Source organism: Neocloeon triangulifer, unplaced genomic scaffold (genome assembly GCF_031216515.1).
Source record: "Neocloeon triangulifer isolate White Clay Creek 2 clone unplaced genomic scaffold, ASM3121651v1 ptg000014l, whole genome shotgun sequence".
Classification (NCBI taxonomy): domain Eukaryota; kingdom Metazoa; phylum Arthropoda; class Insecta; order Ephemeroptera; family Baetidae; genus Neocloeon; species Neocloeon triangulifer.
The window spans coordinates 29861973-29887708 of record NW_026775556.1 but is presented as its reverse complement, the minus strand read 5'-3'; the positions used below and the strand labels follow the sequence as shown (position 1 = coordinate 29887708).

General features: G+C 39.1%; 2 protein-coding genes across 11 annotated transcripts in view; both read right to left on the bottom strand.

Moving 5' to 3' along the window:
- LOC132201592 (myosin-11) overlaps positions 1–19180 on the bottom strand; it is a 31288-nt gene extending 12108 nt beyond the window's left edge. For 4 of the 8 annotated variants that reach the window (XR_009442290.1, XM_059627853.1, XM_059627851.1 and 1 more), the window contains exons 1-17: positions 18897–19180; positions 16485–16596; positions 16290–16412; positions 15258–15541; positions 14828–15067; positions 12657–12880; positions 12446–12604; positions 11959–12384; positions 11723–11911; positions 10730–10858; positions 9476–10136; positions 7171–7481; positions 5970–6620; positions 5431–5659; positions 5100–5380; positions 4861–5031; positions 15–242 (exon numbers count right to left, since the gene is read on the bottom strand). Coding sequence is in view for 7 of the 8 variants with exons in the window: in XM_059627853.1 (XP_059483836.1) it covers positions 15–242; positions 4861–5031; positions 5100–5380; positions 5431–5659; positions 5970–6620; positions 7171–7481; positions 9476–10136; positions 10730–10858; positions 11723–11911; positions 11959–12384; positions 12446–12604; positions 12657–12880; positions 14828–15067; positions 15258–15541; positions 16290–16412; positions 16485–16585 (4407 nt within the window). In the remaining variant the exon portion in view is untranslated. Of the gene's footprint in view, positions 1–14; positions 243–4860; positions 5032–5099; positions 5381–5430; positions 5660–5969; positions 6621–7170; positions 7482–9324; positions 9416–9475; positions 10137–10729; positions 10859–11722; positions 11912–11958; positions 12385–12445; positions 12605–12656; positions 12881–14827; positions 15068–15257; positions 15542–16289; positions 16413–16484; positions 16597–18896 lie in introns of all 8 variants that reach the window. The other 4 variants (XM_059627852.1, XM_059627849.1, XM_059627850.1 and 1 more) reach the window with 4 other exon arrangements.
- A 149-nt stretch (positions 19181–19329) lies between these two features.
- Positions 19330–25317, bottom strand: LOC132201600 (hydroxymethylglutaryl-CoA lyase, mitochondrial). Of its 3 annotated transcripts, none has more exons than XM_059627882.1 (6): positions 25109–25317; positions 24930–25026; positions 23422–23582; positions 22464–22587; positions 21465–21869; positions 19330–19718 (listed from the first exon to the last, which is right to left on the bottom strand). In XM_059627882.1, exons 2-6 carry the CDS (start codon positions 25014–25016, stop codon positions 19476–19478), a joined length of 1020 nt encoding a protein of 339 aa, XP_059483865.1. In that variant the 5' UTR covers positions 25017–25026; positions 25109–25317; the 3' UTR covers positions 19330–19475. The 3 variants fall into 3 exon arrangements, with proteins under 3 accessions (XP_059483865.1, XP_059483864.1, XP_059483866.1); XM_059627881.1 differs by having other exon boundaries at positions 25130–25317; XM_059627883.1 differs by having other exon boundaries at positions 25074–25123.
- Between the last annotated feature and the right edge of the window lie 419 nt (positions 25318–25736).

Below are 25736 nucleotides of genomic sequence, written 5' to 3'. Positions count from 1 at the left end.
TCATCAATCTGTACTTGGAGATCGGAAATCTCTCTCTTTGCCTTAACATCTGCCTCTTTTTTTGCATTCTCTACTATGTCCAGTTGAGCAGATATTTCAGAAGCTCTAGCCTTGGCAACTGCCAACTCTTCCCGGGCTGATTCAAGTTGCTTTTCCACAGCAGCACTTGTCGCGCGCTGATTAGATTCATTCGAGTTAAGCAATTCAGCCACTCTACCCTGTTCACTTGCCAGGCTATTTTCCTGTAAAATGTGTATCAATTAATACATATCTGAAAGTAACAAAAATTTCAAAATGAAACTTAAAATGTTGAAAGTCTTTAACAAGTCCAAACAGCATTAATACTATCTTGCTAAAAGGTATTAAGCGATCATTTCATTCATTGAAAACATTTTTGGAAATATATAAATAGCCGGAGAAAAGTCCCAATCACAAATTCTAGTTTCTGCGTAAATGGGAAAACACTGACAGACCCAAAGGAAATTGCTGCCTCATTTTGTGAGAGCTTTCAGGAAAAATTTCTCAACGCAGTGACTTGGGATTTAATTTCCCATTTTTGCTCAGACAAGACCCTGCAAAGGAAAAAAATTCCTAAATAAAAATTAGCAGAGCAGAGGTCCACAATTTGCTGCAAGGAATCAAGGCAAATGCCGCGACTGGGCCAGATAAAATTCCGGCAATTATTTTGAAACAGTGTGCCCCAACACAGAGCCCAAGTCTGACTGTCCTTTTTGAGTGTGCTTTCTCCGAAATGATTTTCGATTGGAAAAAGCCTCAGTCACGCCAATAAACAAAGAATCTGAACAAGAAAGAAACAAAAAAATTCGCCCAATTAGCGTAACGTCACTGGTTGGCAAAGTTCTGGAGCGACATGTGCGAAATAAAACGAGCGAGTTTTTAGTGCGTGAGAAAACAATTCCTGACTAGCAGCACGGTTTTACGGCTGGCCTCAAAAAAACTATTGACTATTGACTGTTGCACTCGATACAAATTCAGGTGCAAGAGATCAGGCGGCGCCACCGTCGCCAAGACAAGACGCGTCAAAGACACCGCTCCCAGTTTTTGCCCATTTTTCCCAGTTCCTGCGCCATTTGCCCAACCAAGGGGTGCAAAAAAATAAGCAGAAACTGCAGAACTTCAAGGTGAGCAACTCTCCTGAGCCCGCCGAGTCGCCCAGTCCCGGAAACGTCCATCAACCTGGGACGACCTGATGCTCCAACAATGGCCGTCAACGACCCTTTCTGGAGCCTTCCGGAAGATCCACCGCACCCGGCGCCAGCCACGCGAGTCACTCGGCGCCGCAATAATACCAACTCAATTTCACTTCTTTGCTTCAACGCCCGCTCCCTGAAGAATCGCAGGACGGCGGCGACCATCGCGGCCTTCTTCGAGACCCACTCGGCCGACCTGTGCGCCGTCAACGAGACGTGGCTGACGCCCGAGGTGAAAAACCACGAGTTTGTCCCCCAACAGTACGTCGTCCTGCGGAAGGACAGACTCAAGGGCCGCGGCGGCGGCGCACTGCTGGCCATCCGGCCGCACCTCCAGCCTAAGCGCCTGCCGCACCTCTAGAGCCGCGCTGAGATCGTCCGGGCTGAAATCCGAGTGGGCAAACTGCGGCTGCTCGTCGGCTCGGCGTACAGGCGGCCGAACGCCGAGGTCGCGCACAACGCCGCCCTGCTGCACTCGCTTGACCTGGTGGCCGCACACAAAATCCATCATGGGTTTAGTGACATCATGAATCAACTCAACCATTTTTTCATGCTTCTTCAATTTTTTGGATGCTTTTTGAAGCAATTCGGCTTCATCTTGTCCTTGGGCAACACCTCCTCTTTGGTCTTGAATCGAGGAGGATTCTGATTGACAACAGGATTTGGCGTTCCACTCCCTGCGGAGTTATACTGAGATACTGAGAACCTTGAGATTCGTCTCCTTCCATATTTGAAGATCAATCAAAAGCCTGAATTAAATCAGATCCCGGCCGAGCCCCCAATTCTGTTACGCGCGACCGTGTCTCACCTAAACACAAGTGCCTGCTAAGGCTGCTATTTAGACTAACAAAGAGACTGACAAACGCTCGCACAGGTGGTGTTTGATAATCTTAATAAAATGCTAATTTCAATTTAACAGAGTCCTCGGGCTTTGCTTTTCCTAACGGATGGTAATTGGGTGCGACAATTACCTAGAAAGAAGCTAATTGAAGATCAGTGTGTCTAGGGGATTTTTTATGATTTCTCTAACCACTTCTTTCTCTTAAGAATTCCAAACAACAAAGCAGCCCTTTATCAAATCTAGCAAAATCAATCCTTAATTTTTTACGTCCTTCTTTATCAGTCAAAGGCTCCGTAATAAAACGGTTCCCTAAAGCAGAACGCAAATAAAGGAGTTGATATTTGGTAATCCCCTTTTATCAGTCAAAGGCTCCGTGACAATTACACGGTTCTCTAAAACAGAAAGTACCAAAGTACGACTCTTTTCCAACTCAAAAACAATATTAATTCTAATTATCTTATTCACACAAACTTTGCTATTTACACCTCTATACTGTGTATGTAATATTCTGATTAATTATTCAATTATTGCCTACCCAGGCTGACGGGATGTTATCTTAAACAATATCTGTCAAATGAAACACCTGCCGCTATCAATCTATGAAGGTGCTCAATCGAGACTTGAGCCACCAATTCACCGACTTCAAGCGCCTATATGTCCATAAGAATGCAATTTCCGCTCAATTGCTTGAGCCAATCACAACTTAATTAATGAGGTAATCTACCTGATTGCAGATGAAGTTCAATAACCCACTTAATAAACTTAAGCAGATAAATTTCACTTAATCGGCACCTAACAGCAAGGCTGGTAAAAAGCTCTCCCCGATTGGAGTCTCTTATCCACCAATTTACTCTAAGCTATGAATTTAACCTATAGCCAAAATAACACTCGATACGACTCGAATCTCTCTCGGCTCCTATCAACAATGCTGATTTACGCTTAATAAACTTAAGCCAATCAAACAATTTAATCTAAGCTATCTAATGCTGTTTCCGTTCAATAAACTTGAACCAACAGGCAATGATTCGGATGGCCTAGGAACTGGTAAGTCAACTACACACGCTGGTATTTTGCTCTGCAGATTTTGACCTCCCTTTCGTTCAACTCTGAGGTTTCAGACTAACCAGACGGGCCAAGGGGCCTATGAACTGTCCTAACACGCAACCACCAGGGTAGTTCGTCCCTATAGCTCTCTGGTGTGAAGTAAAACTTGAAATTATTGAAAATGACTGGAGGAAGCTGAGTCTTACTAGCCCTCGTTTGCGCCGCCCTTTGAGAAATTTGCACAGATATGCACTCCGAGTGTAAAAAGAATTGCGTATCTCTTGCTAGTAAAGTATTTTTTTACGGAACCCCAGCGTAGCACCCAAGCACCTACTGCATAGCTAACAAACTAGAACAAATCAAGAAACGGGTCCTTCATTTACTATGCGGCAAACACACCTTGCAACGGTAAAGGAGCAAAAAATGCCCTTCAAAATGCAGCTCCTGTACACCTACCTTTTATTTTTTTTTAAAAAAAAGTGACCATCGGCGTGACCGACTTTGACGCGAGAGCGCACACAACTACGGACCCAAAGCTGCGAAGCGACGATACCCCCGTGCTCTGCAGACGCCCGCGAGAGCAAAATTTGGACGTGAGACATTTTCTTACCGCGTCGTCAAACCGTGGAATGACACGCCACCCGCCTTGAAAGACATACCAATTCACGAAATTAAAGGATGAAGTATCTGATAATATGTTGAAAATGATTTACTTTGCTCATGTTCAGAGCCATATCTTGTATGCCATAATTATTTGGGGTAGCTCTAGCCATATGTCAGAAGTGTTTGTAGCCCAAAAGAGAGTCTTGCGCGCTCTTGCTGGTTTACTACGGAAAATAGTATAAAGCACTGGAATCCTGTAAGCCGCTCTTTAGAAAATAATGAAATATTAACAGTTTACTCTCTGTATATTCTTGAATGTATTATTAAGTTCTTAATTAGAAATCGCCAAATGTTTAAGAAGTATAGTGACCCTGGTGCTATAGATATTCGTAAAGTTACACGAAATAATCAAAATAATTTTAGTCGGGAAGACCTTGTTGAAGTCTCGTGTAGACTCATAATATCTGCAGAGAGTCCTACCAAGAATCTTTAATGCATTTCCGAAAAATATTAAAACTTGTAAAAATGATGACGAGCTTGTAATGAAGGTGAAAAAATATGTGTTGGAAAATCAGTTTTACGACATGGGCGAATTTTTCGCTCTAAATAATTAGCAATTCTCTTTATTGGGCCTGTTTTGCAAAAGCTTTATACTGTAAATGTATAAATTAGCTTATATCAAAATTAAATAAATTTGAACTTGAACTTTACGGCGGCACAGTTTCCACCACTGTGCAAGGCGTATCTGTGGCAAAAACTTGATACGTAGTCCCCCTGACCAATGGCTCTAGCGGTGGTGCGCTCTTCTTCGAACGAGAGTGCGCCGTGCTTTAGCAAGTTGTTTGCTCTAGCGAAGAGCCAAATTTCTCCATTCACCCCTTTCAAGGACCTTGACCCCTTTAACCAACATTCTTCACATATATTTTCAGTATTTTATTGATAATTTTGTGTCGACTTGATGTAAGATGTTGTGTATTCAATGTATTGAGGAAAATAAATAATGGAAATGAAGAGATCGGGCTTTTCCTCGTTGCAAAAGATTGTTTTTGAATAAAAACAATTTTTTGCAACGAGGAAAAGCCCGATCTCTTCATTTCCACAATCATCTCCTCGAGTGTCAACTTGTTCAAAGAGAATAAATAAACTTGGCCATGTACCTACCAGCGTCTCAACCTCGCGAACGCGACCAGACAACTGCTCCTGCAGTTGGTCAAGTTTTCGACTCATTTCAGTAACATTAGCCTTGAGTTCATCCCGTTCTCTCAGCCAACCAACTGCTACTTCTTTCTGAGTGATTTCAATTTGTTTCAGTTTCTCTTTTTCAGCTTCAAGCTGTGATTTAAATTTATTTATTATAATTAATAGAGACAAACCTAGAAAAAGAAATAAATTAAACGTACGTCTTTTTCTGCTCTGGCAAGTTTGTCCTTCTTGCCACCAAGGATTTTCTCCGTCTTTTTCAATTTTTCCTCCGTATCCTTTGCCTTTTTTTCAGCATCTACCAGCTTTTTGGTCTTTTCTGCTATATCTTTCTGAAGTTTGACCCTCTCTGCTTCATTTTTCTTGGCTTCCTCTTTAATTTTCTCTTCACTTTCTCTTTGGAAAGCTGATGCTAAAGCTTTAGTCTCTTCCAGCTCGCTAAGTGCTTTGGTTTTTTCTGCCTGTGTTTTCTTTGCTGATTCTATAAAAAACGTTACGATAAAATAAAAAATGGCTGCCAAAGACTTTTACCTTGCGTTGTCTTTAATTTCTCAAGACTTTCCTTCAAAATTCTATTCTCTGCTTGCAGCTTGAGTACTTCATCCTTAGTTTTTGTGACGTCTTCCACCATCCTTTTCATATTTTCCTCAGATTTACTTTTTTCTGTATCGTAGCTGTCCGTCACTTTGACAAGTTTTTCTTTTAAGCTTTCACACTCGTTTTTTATATCGTCCATTTCCTTAGTGGAAGCCGCAACGTTCTAGATATTATATGGCAAGGCAATTTTACAATTTTAATTATTTAAATAAAAAATAAAAAGAATGGCCTGCTAAATTGCAAGGGCAGATAAATCGGTGCCTGCAATTTCTCCCAAATCTGCCTGTCGCAGTGATCTATGCACCTTGTATGATTTACTGACGTCTTGTGATCTTACCAGCCAGAATCAGAACTTTTTCAAGCCCTGACCCCAGCTGGGATTGAACCCAAGGGCTTCAATTATCAACCTAGCGCACTAACCACTGTGCCACACAGCCAGGCGCACTTACCACTGAGTCACTTAAAATTCAAACCTTATTAGCAGCATCTGCACTTCTCTTCTGCGCTATGCTGAGTCCAACACAAAGTTCGGAAACCTCTAATTCTAGTTCATCAACCATCTTCTTCATTTGGAGTTTCGTTGTCATATCTGTTGGCTTCTTTGGCGACCTCGTTCTAAGACGAGCTCCACCCTCTTTAAGCCTCTCATTCTCCATTTCCACTTTTACTAGTTGATTTTTCAGCTTCTCGACCTCAAGGGCTGCAGCACTTCGAGTAACGTCTGGTTTTATTGCTTTGAGTTTACTGTTAGCCTCGCTCAGCTCTTTCTCCACAGTGGCCAACTTTTCTTTCAACTCGCTCACTTTAGCGCTCAAGTCTGCACTCTCCTTTGGGGGAGTTCCTCCTTGAGCTGCTCGGATAGACAACTTCTTGTTCTCAGCAGCCAGTTTTTCGTTTTTAGACTCAAGTTCCTGAGATTTTGTTCTAAGGATGGCAGCTTCTTGCTCAATGACTTGAAGCTGTCTCTTAAGATCAAGAGCCTGCTCACTGCTGTCAAGAGATCTACTTCTTGCACTTGTTTTGCTCCTTTTGTGAGCCAGAGTAAGCTCTGCATGTAGGCGCTCATAGTCTCGCTCCTTTTCAATAAGTTTTTTTCTTAGCTCAGAAGACTCTTCTTCTAAAACCTAAAACATATAGGAAGGGTAAAAATATTATTGCCCCGGCATTTTAGAAACTTATATGCTCGGCGAGCTGTTTCATTTTGAAAATATACATAATTATAACATAATGATATCTTTTTTATGTATCGATTGGTGAGGTCAAATTTAACCTAACCTATTATTTTCTTGTGTCAAAAAATCTATTTTAGCCACACCGGAATAACATTTTGACCCCAGAATCGAGTTCCTTGCATAAGTTTCGGTTAGAAAACATTCTGTCTGTTTTAAAAAGTTTAAAAATTGACATGAAAATATCTCATAAAAGAAATTTTTCGTTTGCGGTTGTGGCTATTTTTCAGTAACAATGCGTTGCAACAATAGGCCACCAAATGAAACGCAGCAGCGGCTAGTGTCGTATCGGCCGCGTACAAGTCGGCGGCAACCAAAACGCAAAATAAATGTCACCAGGCGATTCTGCAGTAAATTTTTTGTCATACAAAGTGCATTTCCAGACCTCAGAAAAGCAAATCGAGGAACTCGCTTTAAACAACAATAAAAATGCAGTGAAATTTACCAATATCTTCTTTTCCAACACTGCTGCTGAGCTGGAAGCTGGCCTTAAATCACTTCGAACTCCTTTTGACGTTGCAGTTAATGGCAATTTTGCGCTAAGTTTTTCCTGCAGCTCTTTAATCTGGTTTTGGTTGGTCTCACTGGCTCTCTCCAAATCCTCCACTTTTCTTCTCAAAATTGCCGCCTCCTGCTCATTCAGCTCAAGTTGCAATCGCAATTCAGCTGGATCATCATCTTCAGATATTCCCTCATCCTTTTCAGGAAGGCTGGGCTCTGGAGTGGAAAGTCTGCCAGGGCTTGGACTTGACCGCCCTGCAACAAAAGTAAAATTTCGATGCACATATCTAGAAAAACAAATGTTTTTTAAATTGAAAACAAACGCAAAAATGACGTTCTGCAAACTCTGGCAAAAGACCATGATTATGACGTAAGGAGAAAGAGAAAACATATTTATATCCGAACAAATTTAAAACACAAAAATTTTGTAATTTCTCTTACATAATCTAGTTTAATTTTTAATTAATAAGCCCGTGTTTATTTTATAATGCGTTTCATTTAATCATTTCAACGCTTTTTATTGTGGTTTATTCTTCACACACGAAGTCGATGAGAATTAAAAATTTATACAAAATGCCGCAAGAGTGTGCCGCGCTGTGATAAGCCGCAATCTAATTTTTACTGATGCAGATGTGAAATAAGTTATAGGTAAATATTTTCGAGTTTTTTGTGTGTGATACCCTTTCTACCCATTTTTTTAAATTTCTAAAAATTGTACCCAGAGTAGAATGGGGCTTTATTAATAAAAGTCGCAGCAAAGTTCCTGCCTCTATTTTCGCATTTTCCTTAGACAGAAAAATTATCACGGATCCGAAGGAAATTGTGTTGAATTTCAACTCAACTTTTCACAAGAATTTTAAAGTAATTAATTTATGTTAAACAGTGTATTGCAACAATGTGGACAATAAATGAAAATAGTCAAAAATGATTTTTACTATGCAGCACATTTCCTAATTTGAGTTTGAAATTTTGGGTCACCACCGCCACACCAAGACGCGCCAAAGACACCGCTTCCAGGTTTTGCCCAGCCGAGGACCGACAATGATCTCAACGCCCTCCGCAGAAACGGCAATTACATACCGCTGCTGGTCTTGCTGTTTACCCACGCTGAACGACTCTTTTTTGAGCCTTTCGGAAGATCCACCATGACCGATGCCAGCCACGTGAGTTACTCTGCGCCGCCAAAACACCAACTCCATTCCCCTTCTTTGCTTCAGCGCCCGCTCCCTGAAGAATTGCAGGATGGTGGCGACCATCGCGGCCCTCTTTGAGACCCCCTCGGCCGACCTGTGCGCAGTCAACAAGACGAGGCTGACCCCCCATGGTAAAAACCACGTTTTTGTCCCCCGCGAGTACGTCGTTCTGCTGAAGATAAAACTCGAGGGCCATGGCGGCGGTGCACTGCTGGCCATCCGGCCGCACCTCCATCTTGGCCGCCATGTCGCTGACCGCTGACCGCCCTGCGCCCGCCCGCCCCCCGAGAGGTCCTTGACTTTCAGCGCGCCAACTGGCAGGAAGAGGTTCTGCAAACGACGGAACAATTTCCCACCCCGTGCGAGGCCTACCTGTGGCAAATTTTTTGATAAGTGATAATGACAAAAACTAATTGATAAGAACAAAAACCACCCCAACCGAGGCTCACTGCGGCGGATGGGATCTTTTTGATCTCGGAAGTTTAGCAAAATTCTTGCTAGTCGGTGCCGTTTTGTCCATCAACTGCTTTTTTCAAATGAATTGTTTTAAACAATTGAATGTTAACAATGGGGGACATTCACTACAGATATTCTCCCCGGCTAGCTATTTTGATTAATTTAGTTTTATAGTAATTAAATTTTTTATTCCATTATAAACAAAATAAAAAAACATGACCCACCCTGAGAGACTGCACAGAAACTTCCCCTTCTTGATCAAAAATTTGATTTGGCAGCATCAGTTTGTAATAAAATTTTGTGAAGAATAAACATTTATAATTATATGTTCAATATAAAAGTGGGCTTGCTTTGGATTTGATGAAAAATTACAAATCAAATGAAATGGAGGCGGCAGTGACGTCTCGGTAATTTTGAATATTTAACGAGCTATTCGTAGGTACACATACTTCTAGCCTTCATTGCCATTTTCTTAAGCTGCATTGCTAGAGAATCGTTTTCATCCTCCAATCTGGAGCATTTTTTGCGCATATTCTGCTCCTGTGAACAAAAGAAAGCACACGCCCGGCTATAAGACTACACATCAATTTATAATATTACCTTGCAGTAAAGGCGGCAGGGTGATATCACAACTATTTGGAGCTCCTACAGGAGTCCCTGGCCGCATAACTGCAAGGCTTGGGGTAGGGCGAGGACCTGGCAGGATGCTGCCAATAATGCTTTGGGCCACCCAGGAAAGCACTGAACCGACAGATGACGTGGAGCTGGAGTGTACCACAGGCTGAGTTGTCAGAGCAATAGTTTTCTCGCCAGGGTCGTCTTTGATTTCAAAGAACAGTCCCATAGGTTTGTCAATGTCATGTTCTTCTACATTAATTATAGGATTGTTGCAGGAAAATTTAAACGGCAGTTCCTTGTTGTTAACTGATTCCTCTTTGCTTTTTTTGGTTTCCTCACACATATCTGAATTTCCGTTACAATTTTTTTCTTTAAAAAGTTCGTCCAAACACCAGTCATTGTCCAGGTGAAAATCAGTTAACTGGGGACAATTCTCGACAAAAACAAATTTTCGAAGTGTTTTAATTATGTCTTGTTTGTTAGCTCCATTTTCTACTTCTGCATTCTCAAGCAGATTTTCTGAGCCAGATTCAATCCCATCTCCATCTTGCCTGAGCGTTTCAGAAATTTCTTTAGCAGTTTGGCCATGTTGATCATGTTGCTCGAGATCATTAAACAAGTCATGTAGGAATTTTGCCCACACCTTAGCAGCCAATACAAATATTTTTAGCTGGAAAGTTATTATTGATCTTTATTGACTTATTAAGAAGTCAATAAAGATCAATAATAACTTTAATTTACACAAGCTTTATTATTTCAAAATTATTTTCCCAGAAACTGATATCAATTGTGGAACATAAATCTAATTTAATGAAAGTTAAAAGTAATGATTTATTTTGCGCGAAATGTGGTCAACAGCGTAGCGTCCGAGGAGGAATTTTCGAGTGAATTTGTGAGTGGGCCAGTGGAGCCGGTCCGTGAGACGACGCTCTTTTTGCGAACAATGTACTGCCCGGCCCGCCCGGGTATACCTGATGAGGGGGAAAAATTCCCCAAAAACTGATGTTGAAGCTGGTGCCCTTTTTGGTCTGAAATGGTCTGTGTTTTTCAAATTGAAGTAAACTTTTCTGGGCTTTGTGGGGTTTGGAGGATCATTTTCAGCCTCCATTTTCTTTAGCAGTCAAACACTCGGAACTTTTCTTTTTTTTAAATCATTAATTTTAACTTTTCATTTCACTTAAATTTTTTAATTTTTTTTCTGGTAGAAATAAGAAATTTCATCAAATTCAAACTTGCCTCTTCCTCTGAAAATCTGAGCTGCTCACGCAAGTCAGCTTCCCTTTCCATGGCATCTTGCAGATCTCTAAGAAGCTGCACTGGATCATCTTGTGAGCCGCCTCTTGTTAAAGAAGCTCTTGTAATTGCCTGAAATTTTCAAACAGCGCCAATGTAAATAAAACAAGGTAAAGAAAGTCGCCGACATTCGAGCCCTGATTTACATATACACTTGACACTCGATCGATATATATGCGAGGCAAACTGCCTGTTACTCACAATCATGAGGAGAAGCGATCGAATGAATAGATTTTTTACCGTTTCCAAGACCGACGTACTGACGAATAAGGAGACTTTTAGCCAAACAAGTATACGCAACCCACCTCATACACCCCCAAACTCTTCTTCTGTCAGAAAAAGAGAAGAAATATACAAAATACTCCAACAGCAAATCAATGCAAAAAATCGCATAGAGATAAATTAAAAATACCAAACTTCAATAGTATCAGCCTAAAAACACCTAAAAAATTTACTGAATTTCAAGATTTTGTTATAAATTTGAAAACGCCCAGATTTAATTGTAATTATTGAACATTGGCCCAACACCTGTGAAGACAAAAACTTATATCTCGAGGGTTTTGAATTTATTACTTTTTTGGTCGTAATATTAAAAATAAGACTAAAAGTGGTATTAGGCCTAGGCTGGCTATAAACAAGTCACACGCTGTCCTCTAGCAGGTGCCAAGCCAGTTGAATATTTTTAGTGTTAAATTTTGTCAGCTGTATTTTTAATTTGGTAAACTGTTATTTTTTTATTTCTTGACCTATTTCAAATATTATTTATGCATGTGTGTTGATCTATGCGGAATCAATATTATCTGAAACTGATACCGTGCCGGGTTTTTTAGACATGAGTTTCTTCTCTTTTTCTAATTTTTCAAAGTTTTGCACTGACCAAGAAGAGTTAATACCTGAATAGAGAATAAAGAAAATAAAAATAAAAAGCTCACTCACTTCTCCTGAGGCTGATTTTCCCAACACCGGTACTTTCTTTTTTAACGATTCTGCAATAGGTGTTGTTTTTCTAGAGTCTAAAGACTTTGCCTTTTCCCTAGCCAGTTGTGTCTTCAAGTTTTCTGTCTCCTTGTGCAGCCTCTCCGAAACTTCTGATTGTAGCTTAAGATCTTTCTCCAGCTGTTGAATCTAGGTAAAAAAAATTTACTCAAGAGTAAATATTTATAATTATATACCTTTTCTATAGACTGTAAGTTTCCTCCCTTGTCACCAAGTTGTTTTTCGACCTCTGATTTAGCAGCTTCTAGGGCCTCTGCCTTTCGCTCAGCTTTGCGTAATTTAAACTGTAGTATTCGGCAGTTCTTTGCAGTCTGCTCAAGTTCTTTCTTTAGAGATGTATACTCGTCAGCTTGCTCTTCTCTGAAGTTGTCCTGCATCTCATCAATTTCCTCTTCAAGGTCACGTATCTCTTTTTTTATTTCTTCATTTTCGTCCATTAGCTCTTCACACAAAGTTTCAGCAGCTGAGAGTTTATTGCGGAGATCTTCTATTGTCCGGCGCATTTCTGGCTCTCTGGCTGTGGCTGCCTCATTTTCATTTTCTAGCTCTTTCACCCTAAGAGACAAACTTTTGCGTTCATCTCTTAGGTCCTCCGTCAATTGCTAATAGTAAGATAATAGATATTAATGTCTATCCAAAATACGCAGCAGCTCTTCAATTTACTTGCAATTCATTGACACGTTGCTGTAGTTTTAAAGCTTCTGCACTGGACGGAGCTGTCTCTCTAGTTCCACCCAACCGTCTAAGTAAAATGTCACTTTTTTCTCTTTCTGCCTTCTCACATCGCACCTTCCAGGTGTCCAATTCTCTTTTCAATTCCTGCTAATTCATACAAAATTACTTTAGAGCACTTTTGAGTGCCTGAAATAATTACGGCTATCTCGTCATCATTGCTCTGGTCAACAACGGTTGTATCTGTGGTGTCTGTACAGGCAATGCTGCTTGCATCATCCGACTCATCATCACTACTGCTGCTGCTGCTAATATTATTTTCACGTTCTTTTGCACCAAGTACCGAAAGAATTGACAGGTCAGTCTTGTTTGCAGAAGTGGATGAAGCTCCACTTGATGATTTCACTTTCGTCACCAAGTCCAAATCTAAAAAAAAAAAAAATTTATTGATGTATTTATTTGATACTTTAGATGTTATCATATCGCAGTTTATCTCAATAAAGAATCAATAAATTTCTAAATTTAATCGAAGTTCTCTCAACGATTATAAAAATAAGAGAAGTTCAGTGGTTGCACCACTTACAATTAGGCTACAAAATGAGCTATTTTGACTCATTTCGTCGCACAGGCAAAAATTGTTTATATTCAAAACAAAATGGCTCTACCAGTTTCGGTCACGGTCTGCGACCCTTTTTCATGAGCGCTGCTTGCTGACCAATGTAAGATTAGTCAACGAGGAGCGTTTGCATATATGTGTAACACTCAGGGTTACTATTTGATTCAGATCCAATGTGTGGGTTCTGCTTATCCAGAAGTTTTAAATTTAACTGCTCAGAAATAAATCTCAAATTCAGAAAAGATGCACAAAAAGGTATATTTCAAATTAAAGAACCAAAAATTGCAAAAGAAAAGAATTAATTTTTTAATTTTAATTTTCAAACGGCTTTTAATTGCAAAGCGAGTCAATGCAAAAAAAAAATAAGAAATTTGTATTTGTAAATTAATTGAGACTTAACTGTGTGTGGTTAGTAGGTATGGGGCTAATTTGTGTGTGGAAAGTGTAATGTGTAACAAAAATATCAATTCGGAAATATATAAAAAATAATCAAAAATTCACTCAACGAGTGTTCGGTTCGATTTCACTTAAATGAGAGGTACTCATCGTGATCTGAGTGTCGAGATGATCTCGGCGAGGGGAGCGACCCCTGATGGTGTCGGTGCTTTGAAGGTCGACCTGGTGTTTGGTCGGACGACCGCCGACTGAGGGTGGTTGGTGACCGGGGTGGTGGTGGTCACTCGTGAGCACGAGGCGCTGCAATTGGCGACAGCGCCCCATCCGCAAACGACGCTTGCGGACAGCAGCTCTGCTGGGCCGGACAGTTGCGATAATCAACGGTCCCACAGGGCACCTGAGTTGTACAAGAATTTGGTTTAGTCGACGCGCCCAATTTTCAAAATGAAACAAGGGAAAGGAGTGGTCCAGAAGGTCCATTCGGAATGCCGCCCAATTAAGGGAAAAATTCTGAAAAGCAACTTACGTTGACTCTTCTCGCAGAACGTTCGTATCCTCCAATTGACGAGAGGAAGCGGCCAACCTGCTGCTGGCACAGCAGAGGCCGGGTGAAGTTTACACAACCACTGATCGTGGGCGACTAAACCAAAACTGCACGAGATCAGAGACCTTTACCCAGGAGAGTAACCTGTGTGCTCTTTATCAGTGCAGGTGGTGGGGGCACTGATTGGCGGCGAGTGCAAATGCACTTCTTTCTCTCTTCTTCTCGGCACCGCGCACTCGACACTTCCCACACGCAGAATAAAATGTCGACGACGAATAAATTAATTTAAATAAAATTGTTTGTGTTTTTGTGTGTTCAAGGGAAAGGATTAATTGAGAAAGGAATATTCAGTTTTAAACAATAATTCCAAATCAAAATTCCCAATTATTGTTACATATGAAATAAGGTCGCGAGCCGTGACCGAAAGAGTTTTGTTTTAGGTTAAAAACAATTTTTGCGACGAGGAATTGGGATTAATATTATATGACAAAATTCTATGACGCATGTTTTTTTTTTGTAAAATTATATGAACTGTAATTCATATTTTGCAAAGCTGTATTTTAGAGAATTATTGCAAGGATTTATTTTCTTTGTACATATGTTGATCCATAATGAATCAATTTTGTCTGAATCTACTGAATCTATTTTTGAAAAAAAAAAAAAAATTTAACAATGAGGAAAATTCCCGATCTCTTCACTTCCCATGATCATCTCCTCGAGTGTCAATTTCTTCAGACAGTTTTATAATAATTCATGATCATAAAAATATTTTTTTTTTTAAAAAAGCCGATTTTCAAATTCTGAATTGAATTTCTACCTGCTTTATTTTTAGATGATGTTTCCTCTGCATGATCTAGAGCAGGGGTGCGCTTCCTTGCACCTGACAAGTTGGTTGGAGGAAGCTCTTCTTGGATGGGCTGTGTCAAAGTGCGTCTCAAACGAGGTCTTTCAGCTCCCGCTAAGGTGTCAGTAGTTAAGTCCGACTTCTTGTCATCTGCCTTAGTTAAATCAAGAGTGCGGCGTCTAAATGTGTACTGCGCGGATCTGTAGTCGGTTTCTAGACAGTGAAAAATCTTAAATATTGGGGGACATTCACCACAGATATCCTCACCGGCTAGCAGACTAGCTATACTTAATTAAGTTAATTGACATGGTTGTCCTGGCAGGATATCTCTAGTGAATGTCCCCCATATATTTGTGGTAGAATTTTACGCTAATATATTTGAAATACGGAAACACAAACGCACCTTTTTCAGTTGATTTTGCCTCTTCTTTTAGGGCCTCTGGAGCTGCTGCTCTAATTCGAACTCTTGGTGGCATCTTGATCGTAACAGATGTAGTGTCTTCATCTAAGCTCTTGAGATCAGGCGTGCTGGTCCATGATGCAGCAGTCTTCCTAGGCAGGGTCACAGACACATCTGCGGTGTTATCGCTTTTGCTCAGGTCAGTCGATGAGGCGCTGGTCGCTGGACTTCGGACACTATCATAGCCTGAAGTACCAAGTCCAGTGCTGCTCCCGCTCTCGCGAGACCTGTACAAGAATTTTGTAAATATCAGCTAAATTTTGTTCAGCGGTTTAAGCCACGTGCATGTGTTTAAATGGCACATAACAGCACGTTACGTCAACACACGTGACGCAAGGGGAGGAGATTTTCAGATTGGTGATTATATCATGAGTGAAAGATTGAGCTTGCATATATAGAGGGATAGGGGCTGGCCAAAAATAGAACCAGCCGCTCTATTTCCTTGGCACACAAAGCAAGTGGGCAGTGAGCGCAGCCAGATCAGTACATTGCGGTCCACTCTTGCAAGCCGATTTATAATTAATGACAGTATATTAATGCAAATCATTTAAAAATTCAGCAGCTAAATTTAATTTAAATTTTTTGATATTTCAAATAATGATGCAAAAAAATTGATATATTTAATGTCAATTAATTTCAAAAAAAGTAAATATTTATATAAAGTTATATTATGTGAATGTTCAGATGAGAATTTCCACACATTTTATCAAGCAATCTTCATCAATCCTTAATCCTAATAATAACAAACTCTCGTTTGAAGAAGTTGACACTCGAGGAGGTGATCATGGAAATGAGAAGTCGGGCAAGCCCGACTTCTTCATTTCCACAAATTATCTTGTAGGAATTTTGAGATTAAGAGTTATGCGAAGATCACGTCGGACGCAAACACGAAGCTAAAATAAAGTTACAAGTGTGTGTGTGAATCAACACACTTTTACATTTTACTGCGCCCAAATTTTGTACAGTCAAACTGACCGGTTAAAGGGTTGCGAGGCCCATGACGATATGGCTGGTGTGGAAGCCGTTACAGTATCGCGGCGGAGGGAGGACAGCAAGGATGAGTCGTCTTTTTTATTTCCGCCATGCTCCTTGTAGTCTCTGCGAAGAACACAGATCAGAGAAGCTATATTAACCGCAAAATCAAAGGGTATGTAAGCGTGATGATTTCACCTGAAGCACCGTTTGCAGCGAGTAGGCCAGCGTACTTGCGGGTGGAATCCGAGGGGACACAACGGGTCGCCACCCTTAGTTTTGATGAATGACGAGTGCATTCTAGTTTACTCTAGAAAAAAAATTTCAATCATAGATCTGAAAACCTAATTGCGAATTTATTTTCCCTCCCTGAGCAAGTAGAATTTGTGGCAGCAATTTTACAGTATTTGTGAATGTTACTTTTTAATCGTGTGTGTTTACCGCAGCGGCCAAGTCTCTTTTGATATCGGGCGTTTTAAACAATCTGATTTAAAAGTTCGGACAAGTAAATGACAATAATCAAGAAAAATAAATAACAATAAAATAAGTGAAAGTATTTTCATTATGTTGTGTGTTTTCATTGTGTTGTTATTTTTAATATTTTTATGCATACTACTAGTTTGATAATTTGGATCAAAAAATTTTGAAAACCAACCAAGTGAGGTGTCAACCGCGGTGTTCTAAGCAGTGGTTGGCGCCAGCCAGAGCACGTAATTTTACCCTTTGAGTTCGGTCGATCAGCGCGGAACTCAACAAATCCAGCGCCACGCTACGCATTCCACAACACTCAAATTTTTGCAACTCTAGCAGAATACAAACTATTCCAAAAGCATTATTTAAAAGATAAATACCCCATGCTTTTTGCCGCCGCTCAAAAACCGCATTAAACTGCATGAAAAAATAAAAAAGAGCCAAAAATGCACTTTTACCGTGGACAATGCTACTGGGAATTAAATTATCGTCTTTGGAAAAAAATTCCCAACGCCTCAAACTTGAATCCCATAGCCATTGGTCTCGGACCAATCTTGCTGCCCTCGAATTTCAAATTTATTTTGATCTAAGCTAACGTATACATTTTATACAGCTTTTGAAATACATTTAAAATTAATATTAATTTTTTGGAGCGAAAAAATTCGCTCACGTCCTCCTGCGTAGTATTGGGTCACTTAACCAAGCCACCAGCCGCCTGAGCCGCCGCAAAAATGGGTGGCTCAGCCGTTTTTGTCAGCCAAGGCATTCAGAGTCTAAGATGAGGTGAGGGAGAAATTAAAAATTCCAGAGAAAGAAATTGGTTGCATCGCTCTTTGGGCCGACAAGGACTATATTGATCTAGTTTCATTTAATTTTGGGCTAGCCGTCAACTGCGGCCGGGAAATTGATATTCTTTCTGGGGAGAGACCAGAAAGGCGAGGCACCAGTGGCACCACCCTTAATTTCGCCCTTTACTTTCGCACCATTTTTTGAAAAGATGATCGCAATCGCAAAAGGTGGTCGATCGCAGGCGATCATTTGCGATCGCGGAAAGCAATTTTAATGCTTAATCTGGGATAATTTAATGCTAAATCTGGAAGAAAAACAGTCAGTTTCAGATAAATTGATAGAAAAATTTCTTAAAGAGACTTTTCAATTACGAAATTCATTTTTGTTCGGACTCCTCATTCTAAAACCATAATTGATAAAAAAAAAAACGTTCTGAAATGTTTTTTCATAAATATATTTGCTCACAAATTTTCGCACCTTTTTTGATCGCGATCGCACGATTTTTCAATTTCAAAATCGCAATCGCACAATTTTTATATAGTTTTCAAGATCGCGATAGTTAGAGTAAAATTATCAAAACATTGCATGTGTATAGTGAGTATTATTTGCAACAATGTATTAACAATTTATTAATAATTAACGCCTTCACCCTCCACTAGCTTTTCCGTAAACCAGGAGTATATTTTGCCAAAAATAATAATGATGAAGCGGATTGTGTTATTTGTTATTGAATGAAATGATTTAAAAATCATAATATCCACTAACTACGCTTTGATATATTTCGTTTTTCTATAATTATTAAGGATAAATACATACAGTATCTCAAACAAAATTAAGTTAATTTTATTTTATTTTGCAAAAAAAAGATTAAAGTTATTTTTCTTCTTGAACATAAAAAAAACGTGTTATATATAGGTAAGACTGTTAAGAATTAAGATGAAAAAAAATGTGCCTCAAACTTTACTTATACATAGGCATACACGAATACATTAATTAACATTATTTGAAACTAAAGGTTATAAATTACTAAATAATGAAAAGGATAATAACAATAAAATTTAATTATACTTGTATTGACTTACGCCGCAATACTGCGGTAAAAAAATACTATTAGCGGAAGTCCACCCATTTGCAATATGGTTAGATTACTTAGATTGGTTAGAGTAAATAAAGGGAAACAAAATCACAATTTGGCTAGTATCATCCGATTCTCCTTTTGATTCGGCTTTTAACTTTTTTATCATTCTGATAATGGTGATTGAAATCGCAGAGTTTTTGTGATATATGAAAATGTATTATTAAATTGTTGTGATACTTGTGATATAAGTTTTTTTCTTTCTTGGTACTTACAATGTTACCAAGATTGTACGTGGGATAGCAGATGGGTCATACTTGTGTTTGTATTTCGCAACAGCGATCTCATCTTACGTAGAGGAACCGCAGTGTACACGCGGCAAAGCACCGAGGCCACTTCTCACTGGTCTCCGGTGGGCAATGTGAGGACACGCACGTGCAGCTGCAACTCCAATGATTCTTTGGTGGAAAGCACACTATGAAATTTCAAGAACAGGACGAGTGGTATTAGAAGCAAGCAGCCATGCCTGCCAGCACCTATCTTTTTTTACCAATCTCGTAAGTTCCCAATTTAGTTCAGCACGGTGCGCGCTCTCTCTCGGCAGTCCTGGTGCTCTCTGCTCTGCCACCAAAAAACGCCAAGCATATGTTTAAATCGGTTTAAATACTTTATTTTATTTGGACGCTGTGTTGTGATGGTGCAAAATCATCTAGACGTTTTTTTTACAATTAATAATATGATCCTTTTATTACTTATTCTTTGCGCAAAAAATAGACATCTCTTTAACAATGTGCATGCGAAAGTGATATGGCATGTCTTGAATGTGACGGTTTAGATCCTTTGCAAGGATGATGTTATTTTCTTTCAATGGTCAGTCTTCCCAGTGCTCGACCAACCCTCGAGTTGGTGGGTTGGTGAATTTTAGTGCAAATGTACTCGGCTGCTTCCAACAACAAGTTTAAATCAACGCCTGTTTCGATTCCCATCCCGCTTAGCATGTAAACCAGATCTTCTGTAGCCACATTGCCTGAGGCGCCCCTGGCATAAGGGCAGCCTCCAAGGCCCGCCACTGCTGAGTCCACGACCGACACTCCCATCTGAGGGCCAGAAACATTTTAAGATAATAATGTCAAAAGTTTTTAGCAAAACATAACGGAAATTAACATAGAAATTAGCTTAGCGCATCAACTGTTTATGTTAACTGTGAAAATTTCAATTTCAATTCATTTTATTTTTCTCCAAACAAGTCAAACAATCAATTGTGAAAAATTGGTTGGGAGAAAAATAGGCACAGAGTGCTAGTGAACAACTCACTGAAACTCATAGCCGAGTATTTACCAAGAGGCGATAAATACCCGACTACTCGCCGCACTGCAGCCTAAACTACGGGAAAAAAAGTTTAAATTTGTTTCACATGCTCTTTGCACAATTTAGGGAAATTATTTGACGCACACGATTTTAACACAGAAGGGAGGGAGTTCCATTAGGACGCGAGGCGAAAGGGAAATGAGTAGAGGCCGAGGTCGGTGCGCACTTTCGGTGGTTCAATTCAATTCATTTTATTTCTCCACAACAAGTCAAAGCATCTGAGCAAAAAAATTTACATTACGGAGAAATAGACTTACAGTACTAGTGAACAACTCATACATCATTAAACTGAAACAAACAAGAAATTTGCCTCCGCCCTCAATACTCGCCGTACTGCAGCCTTAAGCAAAAAAAAATTAATCTAGCATCACAAAACATTTTACACAATTCACCATTTGCGAAATCGAATAACATTGGTTCTTATGGCAGCCTCATCTTAGAATGATTGAATCATTTCAATCCTAAGACATGTTGTACTAGATGCAAAATAAAAAATATTGGCGTTGGAAAAATCAAAATTGGTTCAGCATGGGGCTGTAGTCAGGCGATCAAAGATTTGTAAAGTAGGCAACCGAAGCCAATTTTTGGAGTTTTTACAAATCTTTGATTGCCTGACTACAGCCCCACGCTGAACCAATTTTGATTTTTCCAACGCCAATATTTTTTATTTTTCATCTAGTACAACATGTCTTAGGATTGAATAGATTTAATCATTCTAAGATGAAGCTGCCATAAGAACCAATGTTATTCGATTTCGCAAATGGTGAATTTGGGGAAATTGGGGGCCGGACAAGATTTCAATTCGGAAGGGAGGGAATTCCACTGTTGGGCGAGTCGGAAGGAGAACGATTGCAGGCCGAGGTCGGTGCGCGCTTTTATTGGGGGTATGAGTCGGTGCTTGCCGTCTGTGTTTCGCATCACTCGCCCCACTGTGATTCGCGCATTCGTTCATGTTTGTCTCATCATTAAGACACTTCCGAAAAAAAGTCAAGTCGTTGTATTTGAGCTGCTGTTGCACTGAGGGCGCAGCTCTTTTTTGGCCGCCTCAGAGATGTGCCGCCCATGCACAAATCTGAGGGCACGATTTTGCCCCCGTTCTAACTTTTTCATATTCACCTGGGTAGAGGGATGCCAAGCTGGGGTGCCATAGAACATCAAGGGTTTTACCATCGTCAGGCATGTTAAACAAATTTTCTCGTCGTTTAGGCTAGTAGTAGTAGTGCGGCGAGTAGTCAGGTATTTATCACCTCTTGGTAAATACTCGGTTACGAGTTCCAGTGAGTTGTTCACTAGCACTGTGTGCCTTTTATTCTCCCTACCAATTTTTTTACAATTGATTGTTTCGACTTGTTTGGAGAAAAATAAAGGAATTGAATTGAACTACAATTAAAGCATTTGATGTACAATATTTTGCTAATATTTTATATAAAATGTAATTGTCATTCCTCAATGGAAACGTAATAAAGAATACTGACCAGAAGGGCAGCAAAGATGTTTGCAAGAGCTTGTCCATATGTGTCATGACAGTGCACGGCCAGGTTGCCCACCGGAACTTGCGCGGCGAGTACAGCTTCTAGCATAGCCTGGATAGAGCCAGGGGTGCCAACGCCAATGGTATCACCCAGTGACACTTCATAGCACCCCATATCCAGCAAGGTACGAGTCAATTTGGCAACCACGTCCGGCTGAACCATGCCTTCGTAAGGACAGCCGACCACGCATGATATGTAACCTCTGATTTTAATTCCCTTTTCCTTGGCAGCCTGAGTGACGGCGCCAAAATGAGCAATGCTCTCACTAATTGAGCAGTTAATATTCTTCTTGGAAAAGCTCTCAGAGGCGGCTCCAAATATTGCAATTTCTTCTACACCTGCTGATACCTAGAATAATATATTGTATGTATGTATTCATAGTTGGGCAGAGAGCGCGCTCTCCGCTCTGCACTCTGAGCGCGATCGCACGATTTTCAAAATCGTGAGCGAGAGCGCAGAGCGCGATCGCATTGGTCGCTGAGCGCAGCGCTCATTTGCGCTCAAACCATAAGCAAAAAATTTGATCAAAAATTCTAACAAAAAACAGTGATTTCATACCAAAAATCTTCAAAACTGATCCCAATTTTGGTAATTTTACTTCAACTTTATCATTTTAATTGCCGATGGTTTGTTTTATATTAAAAAATGTTCTAAAAAGTTGCACGTTTTCCTCGGATAAAAATATTTTTGAGCGCAAAGCGTGAGCGCAAGACTTATTAAAAATTTGAGTGCGAGCGCAACATTTTCAAAAAGTTGAGCGCGAGTGCACTATTGCCAGTGAGCGCGAGCGCAAAATTGTTGAGCGCACCCATCTAGTATGTATGTATTGTACGAATGTGCGTCCTACCAAGTATAACAATTCGAAATGTTTCATTAATTATTCACAATTTCTATTGGTAGTTTTCAGCAGTTTTTTCAAATTGGAATTAATATTAAACTTACGGCAGCTTCAAAGCCTTTGAGGTTGGGAACTAACACTGGGTAACTAACGTCAGGCACTTTGGTGATTCCTTTGAAAACCTCTACATGGTCAGCCATTTGTGGTACCCATTTTGGGGATACAAAACTGCAACATCATGACACAATTCTAAATATTTTATTATTATTGTTTGAAGAAATTGAACTATTGTATTAATCTTTTTTTAATGTGCAGCTAAAAAAAAATCAACACAATTAATTTAACACAAAATTGTGGAGCTAAACTCCCTTTTACACCAAAATATCAAAATCTGACCTTCCTCAACCGCAATCTAAATCTCAATCCTTTCTAAATCTTTTTCTATAGTTTTCAGCTTTGTTCGTCATCGTATCGTGATAATTGCCAGCAAAAATTGATGATTTTTAATTAAGTTGAACCCCAAAAATAAAAATGATGAAAAAATAAATTTTGCACCACTAACAAAGAGCACAGGCCTACAAGACTTTGTATAATATATATATATATATATATATATATATATATATATATATATATATATATATATATATATATATATATATATATATATATATATATATATATATATATATATATATATATATATATATATATATATATATATATATATATATATATATATATATATATATATATATATATATATATATATATATATATATATATATATATATATATATATATATATATTCTCTTAATTTTTAGTTCAAATAAATTACTTGTTGTAAAGGCAAATCAGAGATGCATAAATATCTAATGCAATAAACATTTATCTAATCTAATCCACTCCACTAGACGGTGGCAAAATTTTATTTTTATTTGATGTAAGACGTTATATCGTTTCAATGTATTTGGATGGAGAATAAATAAAAATAAAAATGGAGGTGTATTAGGTTTCCTTGTTAGTAAGGATTAGCCAAAAATATTTAAATTTTATTTTACCTCGTGCATTCAACAGTTTTGAGACCGGCTCTGGTCAACTTGTTTATAAACTCAATTTTGACCAGGGTGGGGACGATAACCTTTTCGTTCTGCAGACCATCGCGGGGCCCAACCTCCACAATGCGTACTTTCCTTGGCACAGGCGCTCTCAGTGTGGAGCTCTTAACAATTGAAAATGAAAATAATAATAAATAGTGAGTGGATTTCATGGAAAAATTGAAACCTGCTTCCTCTTAAGAGAAAAATTAAAAATGACAACTGGCCACAATAGGTCGTCTTTTTATTATGTTTTTCTCTTGCAACAAGGAACCCAGTTTCTATATTTTATAAAAAAATGTTCAAGATTCAAAGAGGGTCACACGTCACCGGGGTCAATGACTTTTTTGACCTGGTCATTATGATAATAACTAATAACAATAATATGTGTGATACTGTATACATGATCGGAAAGAACAAGTCAAGGGGACCACTCTTTGTCGTTACACATTTTGTTCTATCTCTAACAGGAGAACATATGGCCGTTCAAAGTTGTTTTTGCCTAAATAAAGGCTCGGGAAAACCACTTTTTTTACCCTTTGACCCTGAATATCTCGAAAACGAAAATTTGGACAAATGAACAACAATAAAAAAAAAAAAATTGTCCCACCATATTTTTTAATATGTTGGTAAATTATTTAGGCTATTTTGAAATCAAAATATTTTACTTCCGTCGCACTTTGATAAATTTATTTTTTCGTGCGTCACCGAGCAGGACGAAACCAAAATGGATCAAATTGTGTTTTGTGTCATCGTCGGTCAGATGAATGCTCAACATTTTCGAAAATTCCTTTTTTTTCAAAATCATTAACTTGTAAAATAGGCAATTTTGAGAATTGTTCAAAATCCTTCTAAAACATTTGACAAAATGATGGGCTTAATATCATTAAATTTGGTTGACCCTTGCCAAGAGTGTGTCAAATTAAAAAAATGCCCATAGAATTGAGGGAACTAATCAGTTATATAGCATCAGTCTGATTCGTTTGACAATTAAGTAAGTCTTGCTCAGATATACAGATTTATTTCGGGTACTGGTGTATTCTTTTCTTTAAAACTTTTGGGGAACAATTACTTTATCTTTTAGAATTTTACAAATTCAAGGGCGTTGTAGACAGTGAAGGATGGCAGGATTTGAAATTCCTTATCATGGTCGGCAAGACGACTCGAAAATTCAAGTTTATTTAATTTTCCTACAATCCAGATTATACATTACAGACTTCTTTAACTTTAAAAAGAATTTTACCGTTTGAATAATGAGCATTATTCACACACTGTATTATCTTGACTTCTTTTACCTGTGTGTTATTTTACTGCGAACTATAATTCTCTACAAAATAAGGAAATTTCGGAATTGAAAATTTGGGTGTCGAGATTTGCTAAGACAAAACGTTTATATATACTCTATCGATCAATTATCGCATTGATACTAAATTATAATATAATTTAGCTCCTCTTGCAAATGCAAAACTTACGGAAAGTTTGCGAAGGTACATTGACAAGTGCTTGTTAATCAGCCAGACTCGAGTTGAATTTAGGATTTTTGAAGACACCAAAACCATGATTGAAATCCTAAAAATTTGAAAAATAAAAAACAGGCAAGGGTCAAGGACGTGAACTCCTCGTTATGTGACAACAGAGTTGGGTTGTTTACGTTCCAAAAGATGGTACATACAAGTGCCCGGTTTGGGTCCACTGCTGCTGCTTATTGTAAAGGAGGTTCCTATTGCGCTATCTCTGTGGTCTTGATGCTAGGTGGTTACTGGAAGTTTGCTACCAAGAAAAGAAGTGTTTGCTACCTTCCGCAGCGCTGTGACGTCACGAATAGTTAGTTTTATAAACGTTTTCGGAATTGTGAGAAATGTTGCAGTTGCGAGATTAGGTCGTACCAAAGGGTCGTAATCGTAAAAAAATTACATATTCCTATTTCCCGATGATCCGATCCGATCAGTAGATTTAGAAGTCCCTTCCCCCACTGGCGTTCACACTTCACACGTGTGGAAGCGCTGCGATCGCCGAAAGGGCTTCCAAAATCATTCAAAGCTTGATTCAAAGATTTGAAATCTCCTGCGCTTGCGTTGCTCCTGCATGCTTGCTACACCCACACCCTCTGGCGGACTTCGACTCACTTATAATTGATTGTTGATTTTAGTCATTTCAGACCTCCTCTGTGCTCTAGTCTGTGTTTCAGATTTCAGACCAACGGGTTCAGAGGGTTCAGATCAACACCGGCCATCCAAGGATCCAAAAGGATTTTTCATTTCAATAAAAATATAAAATAA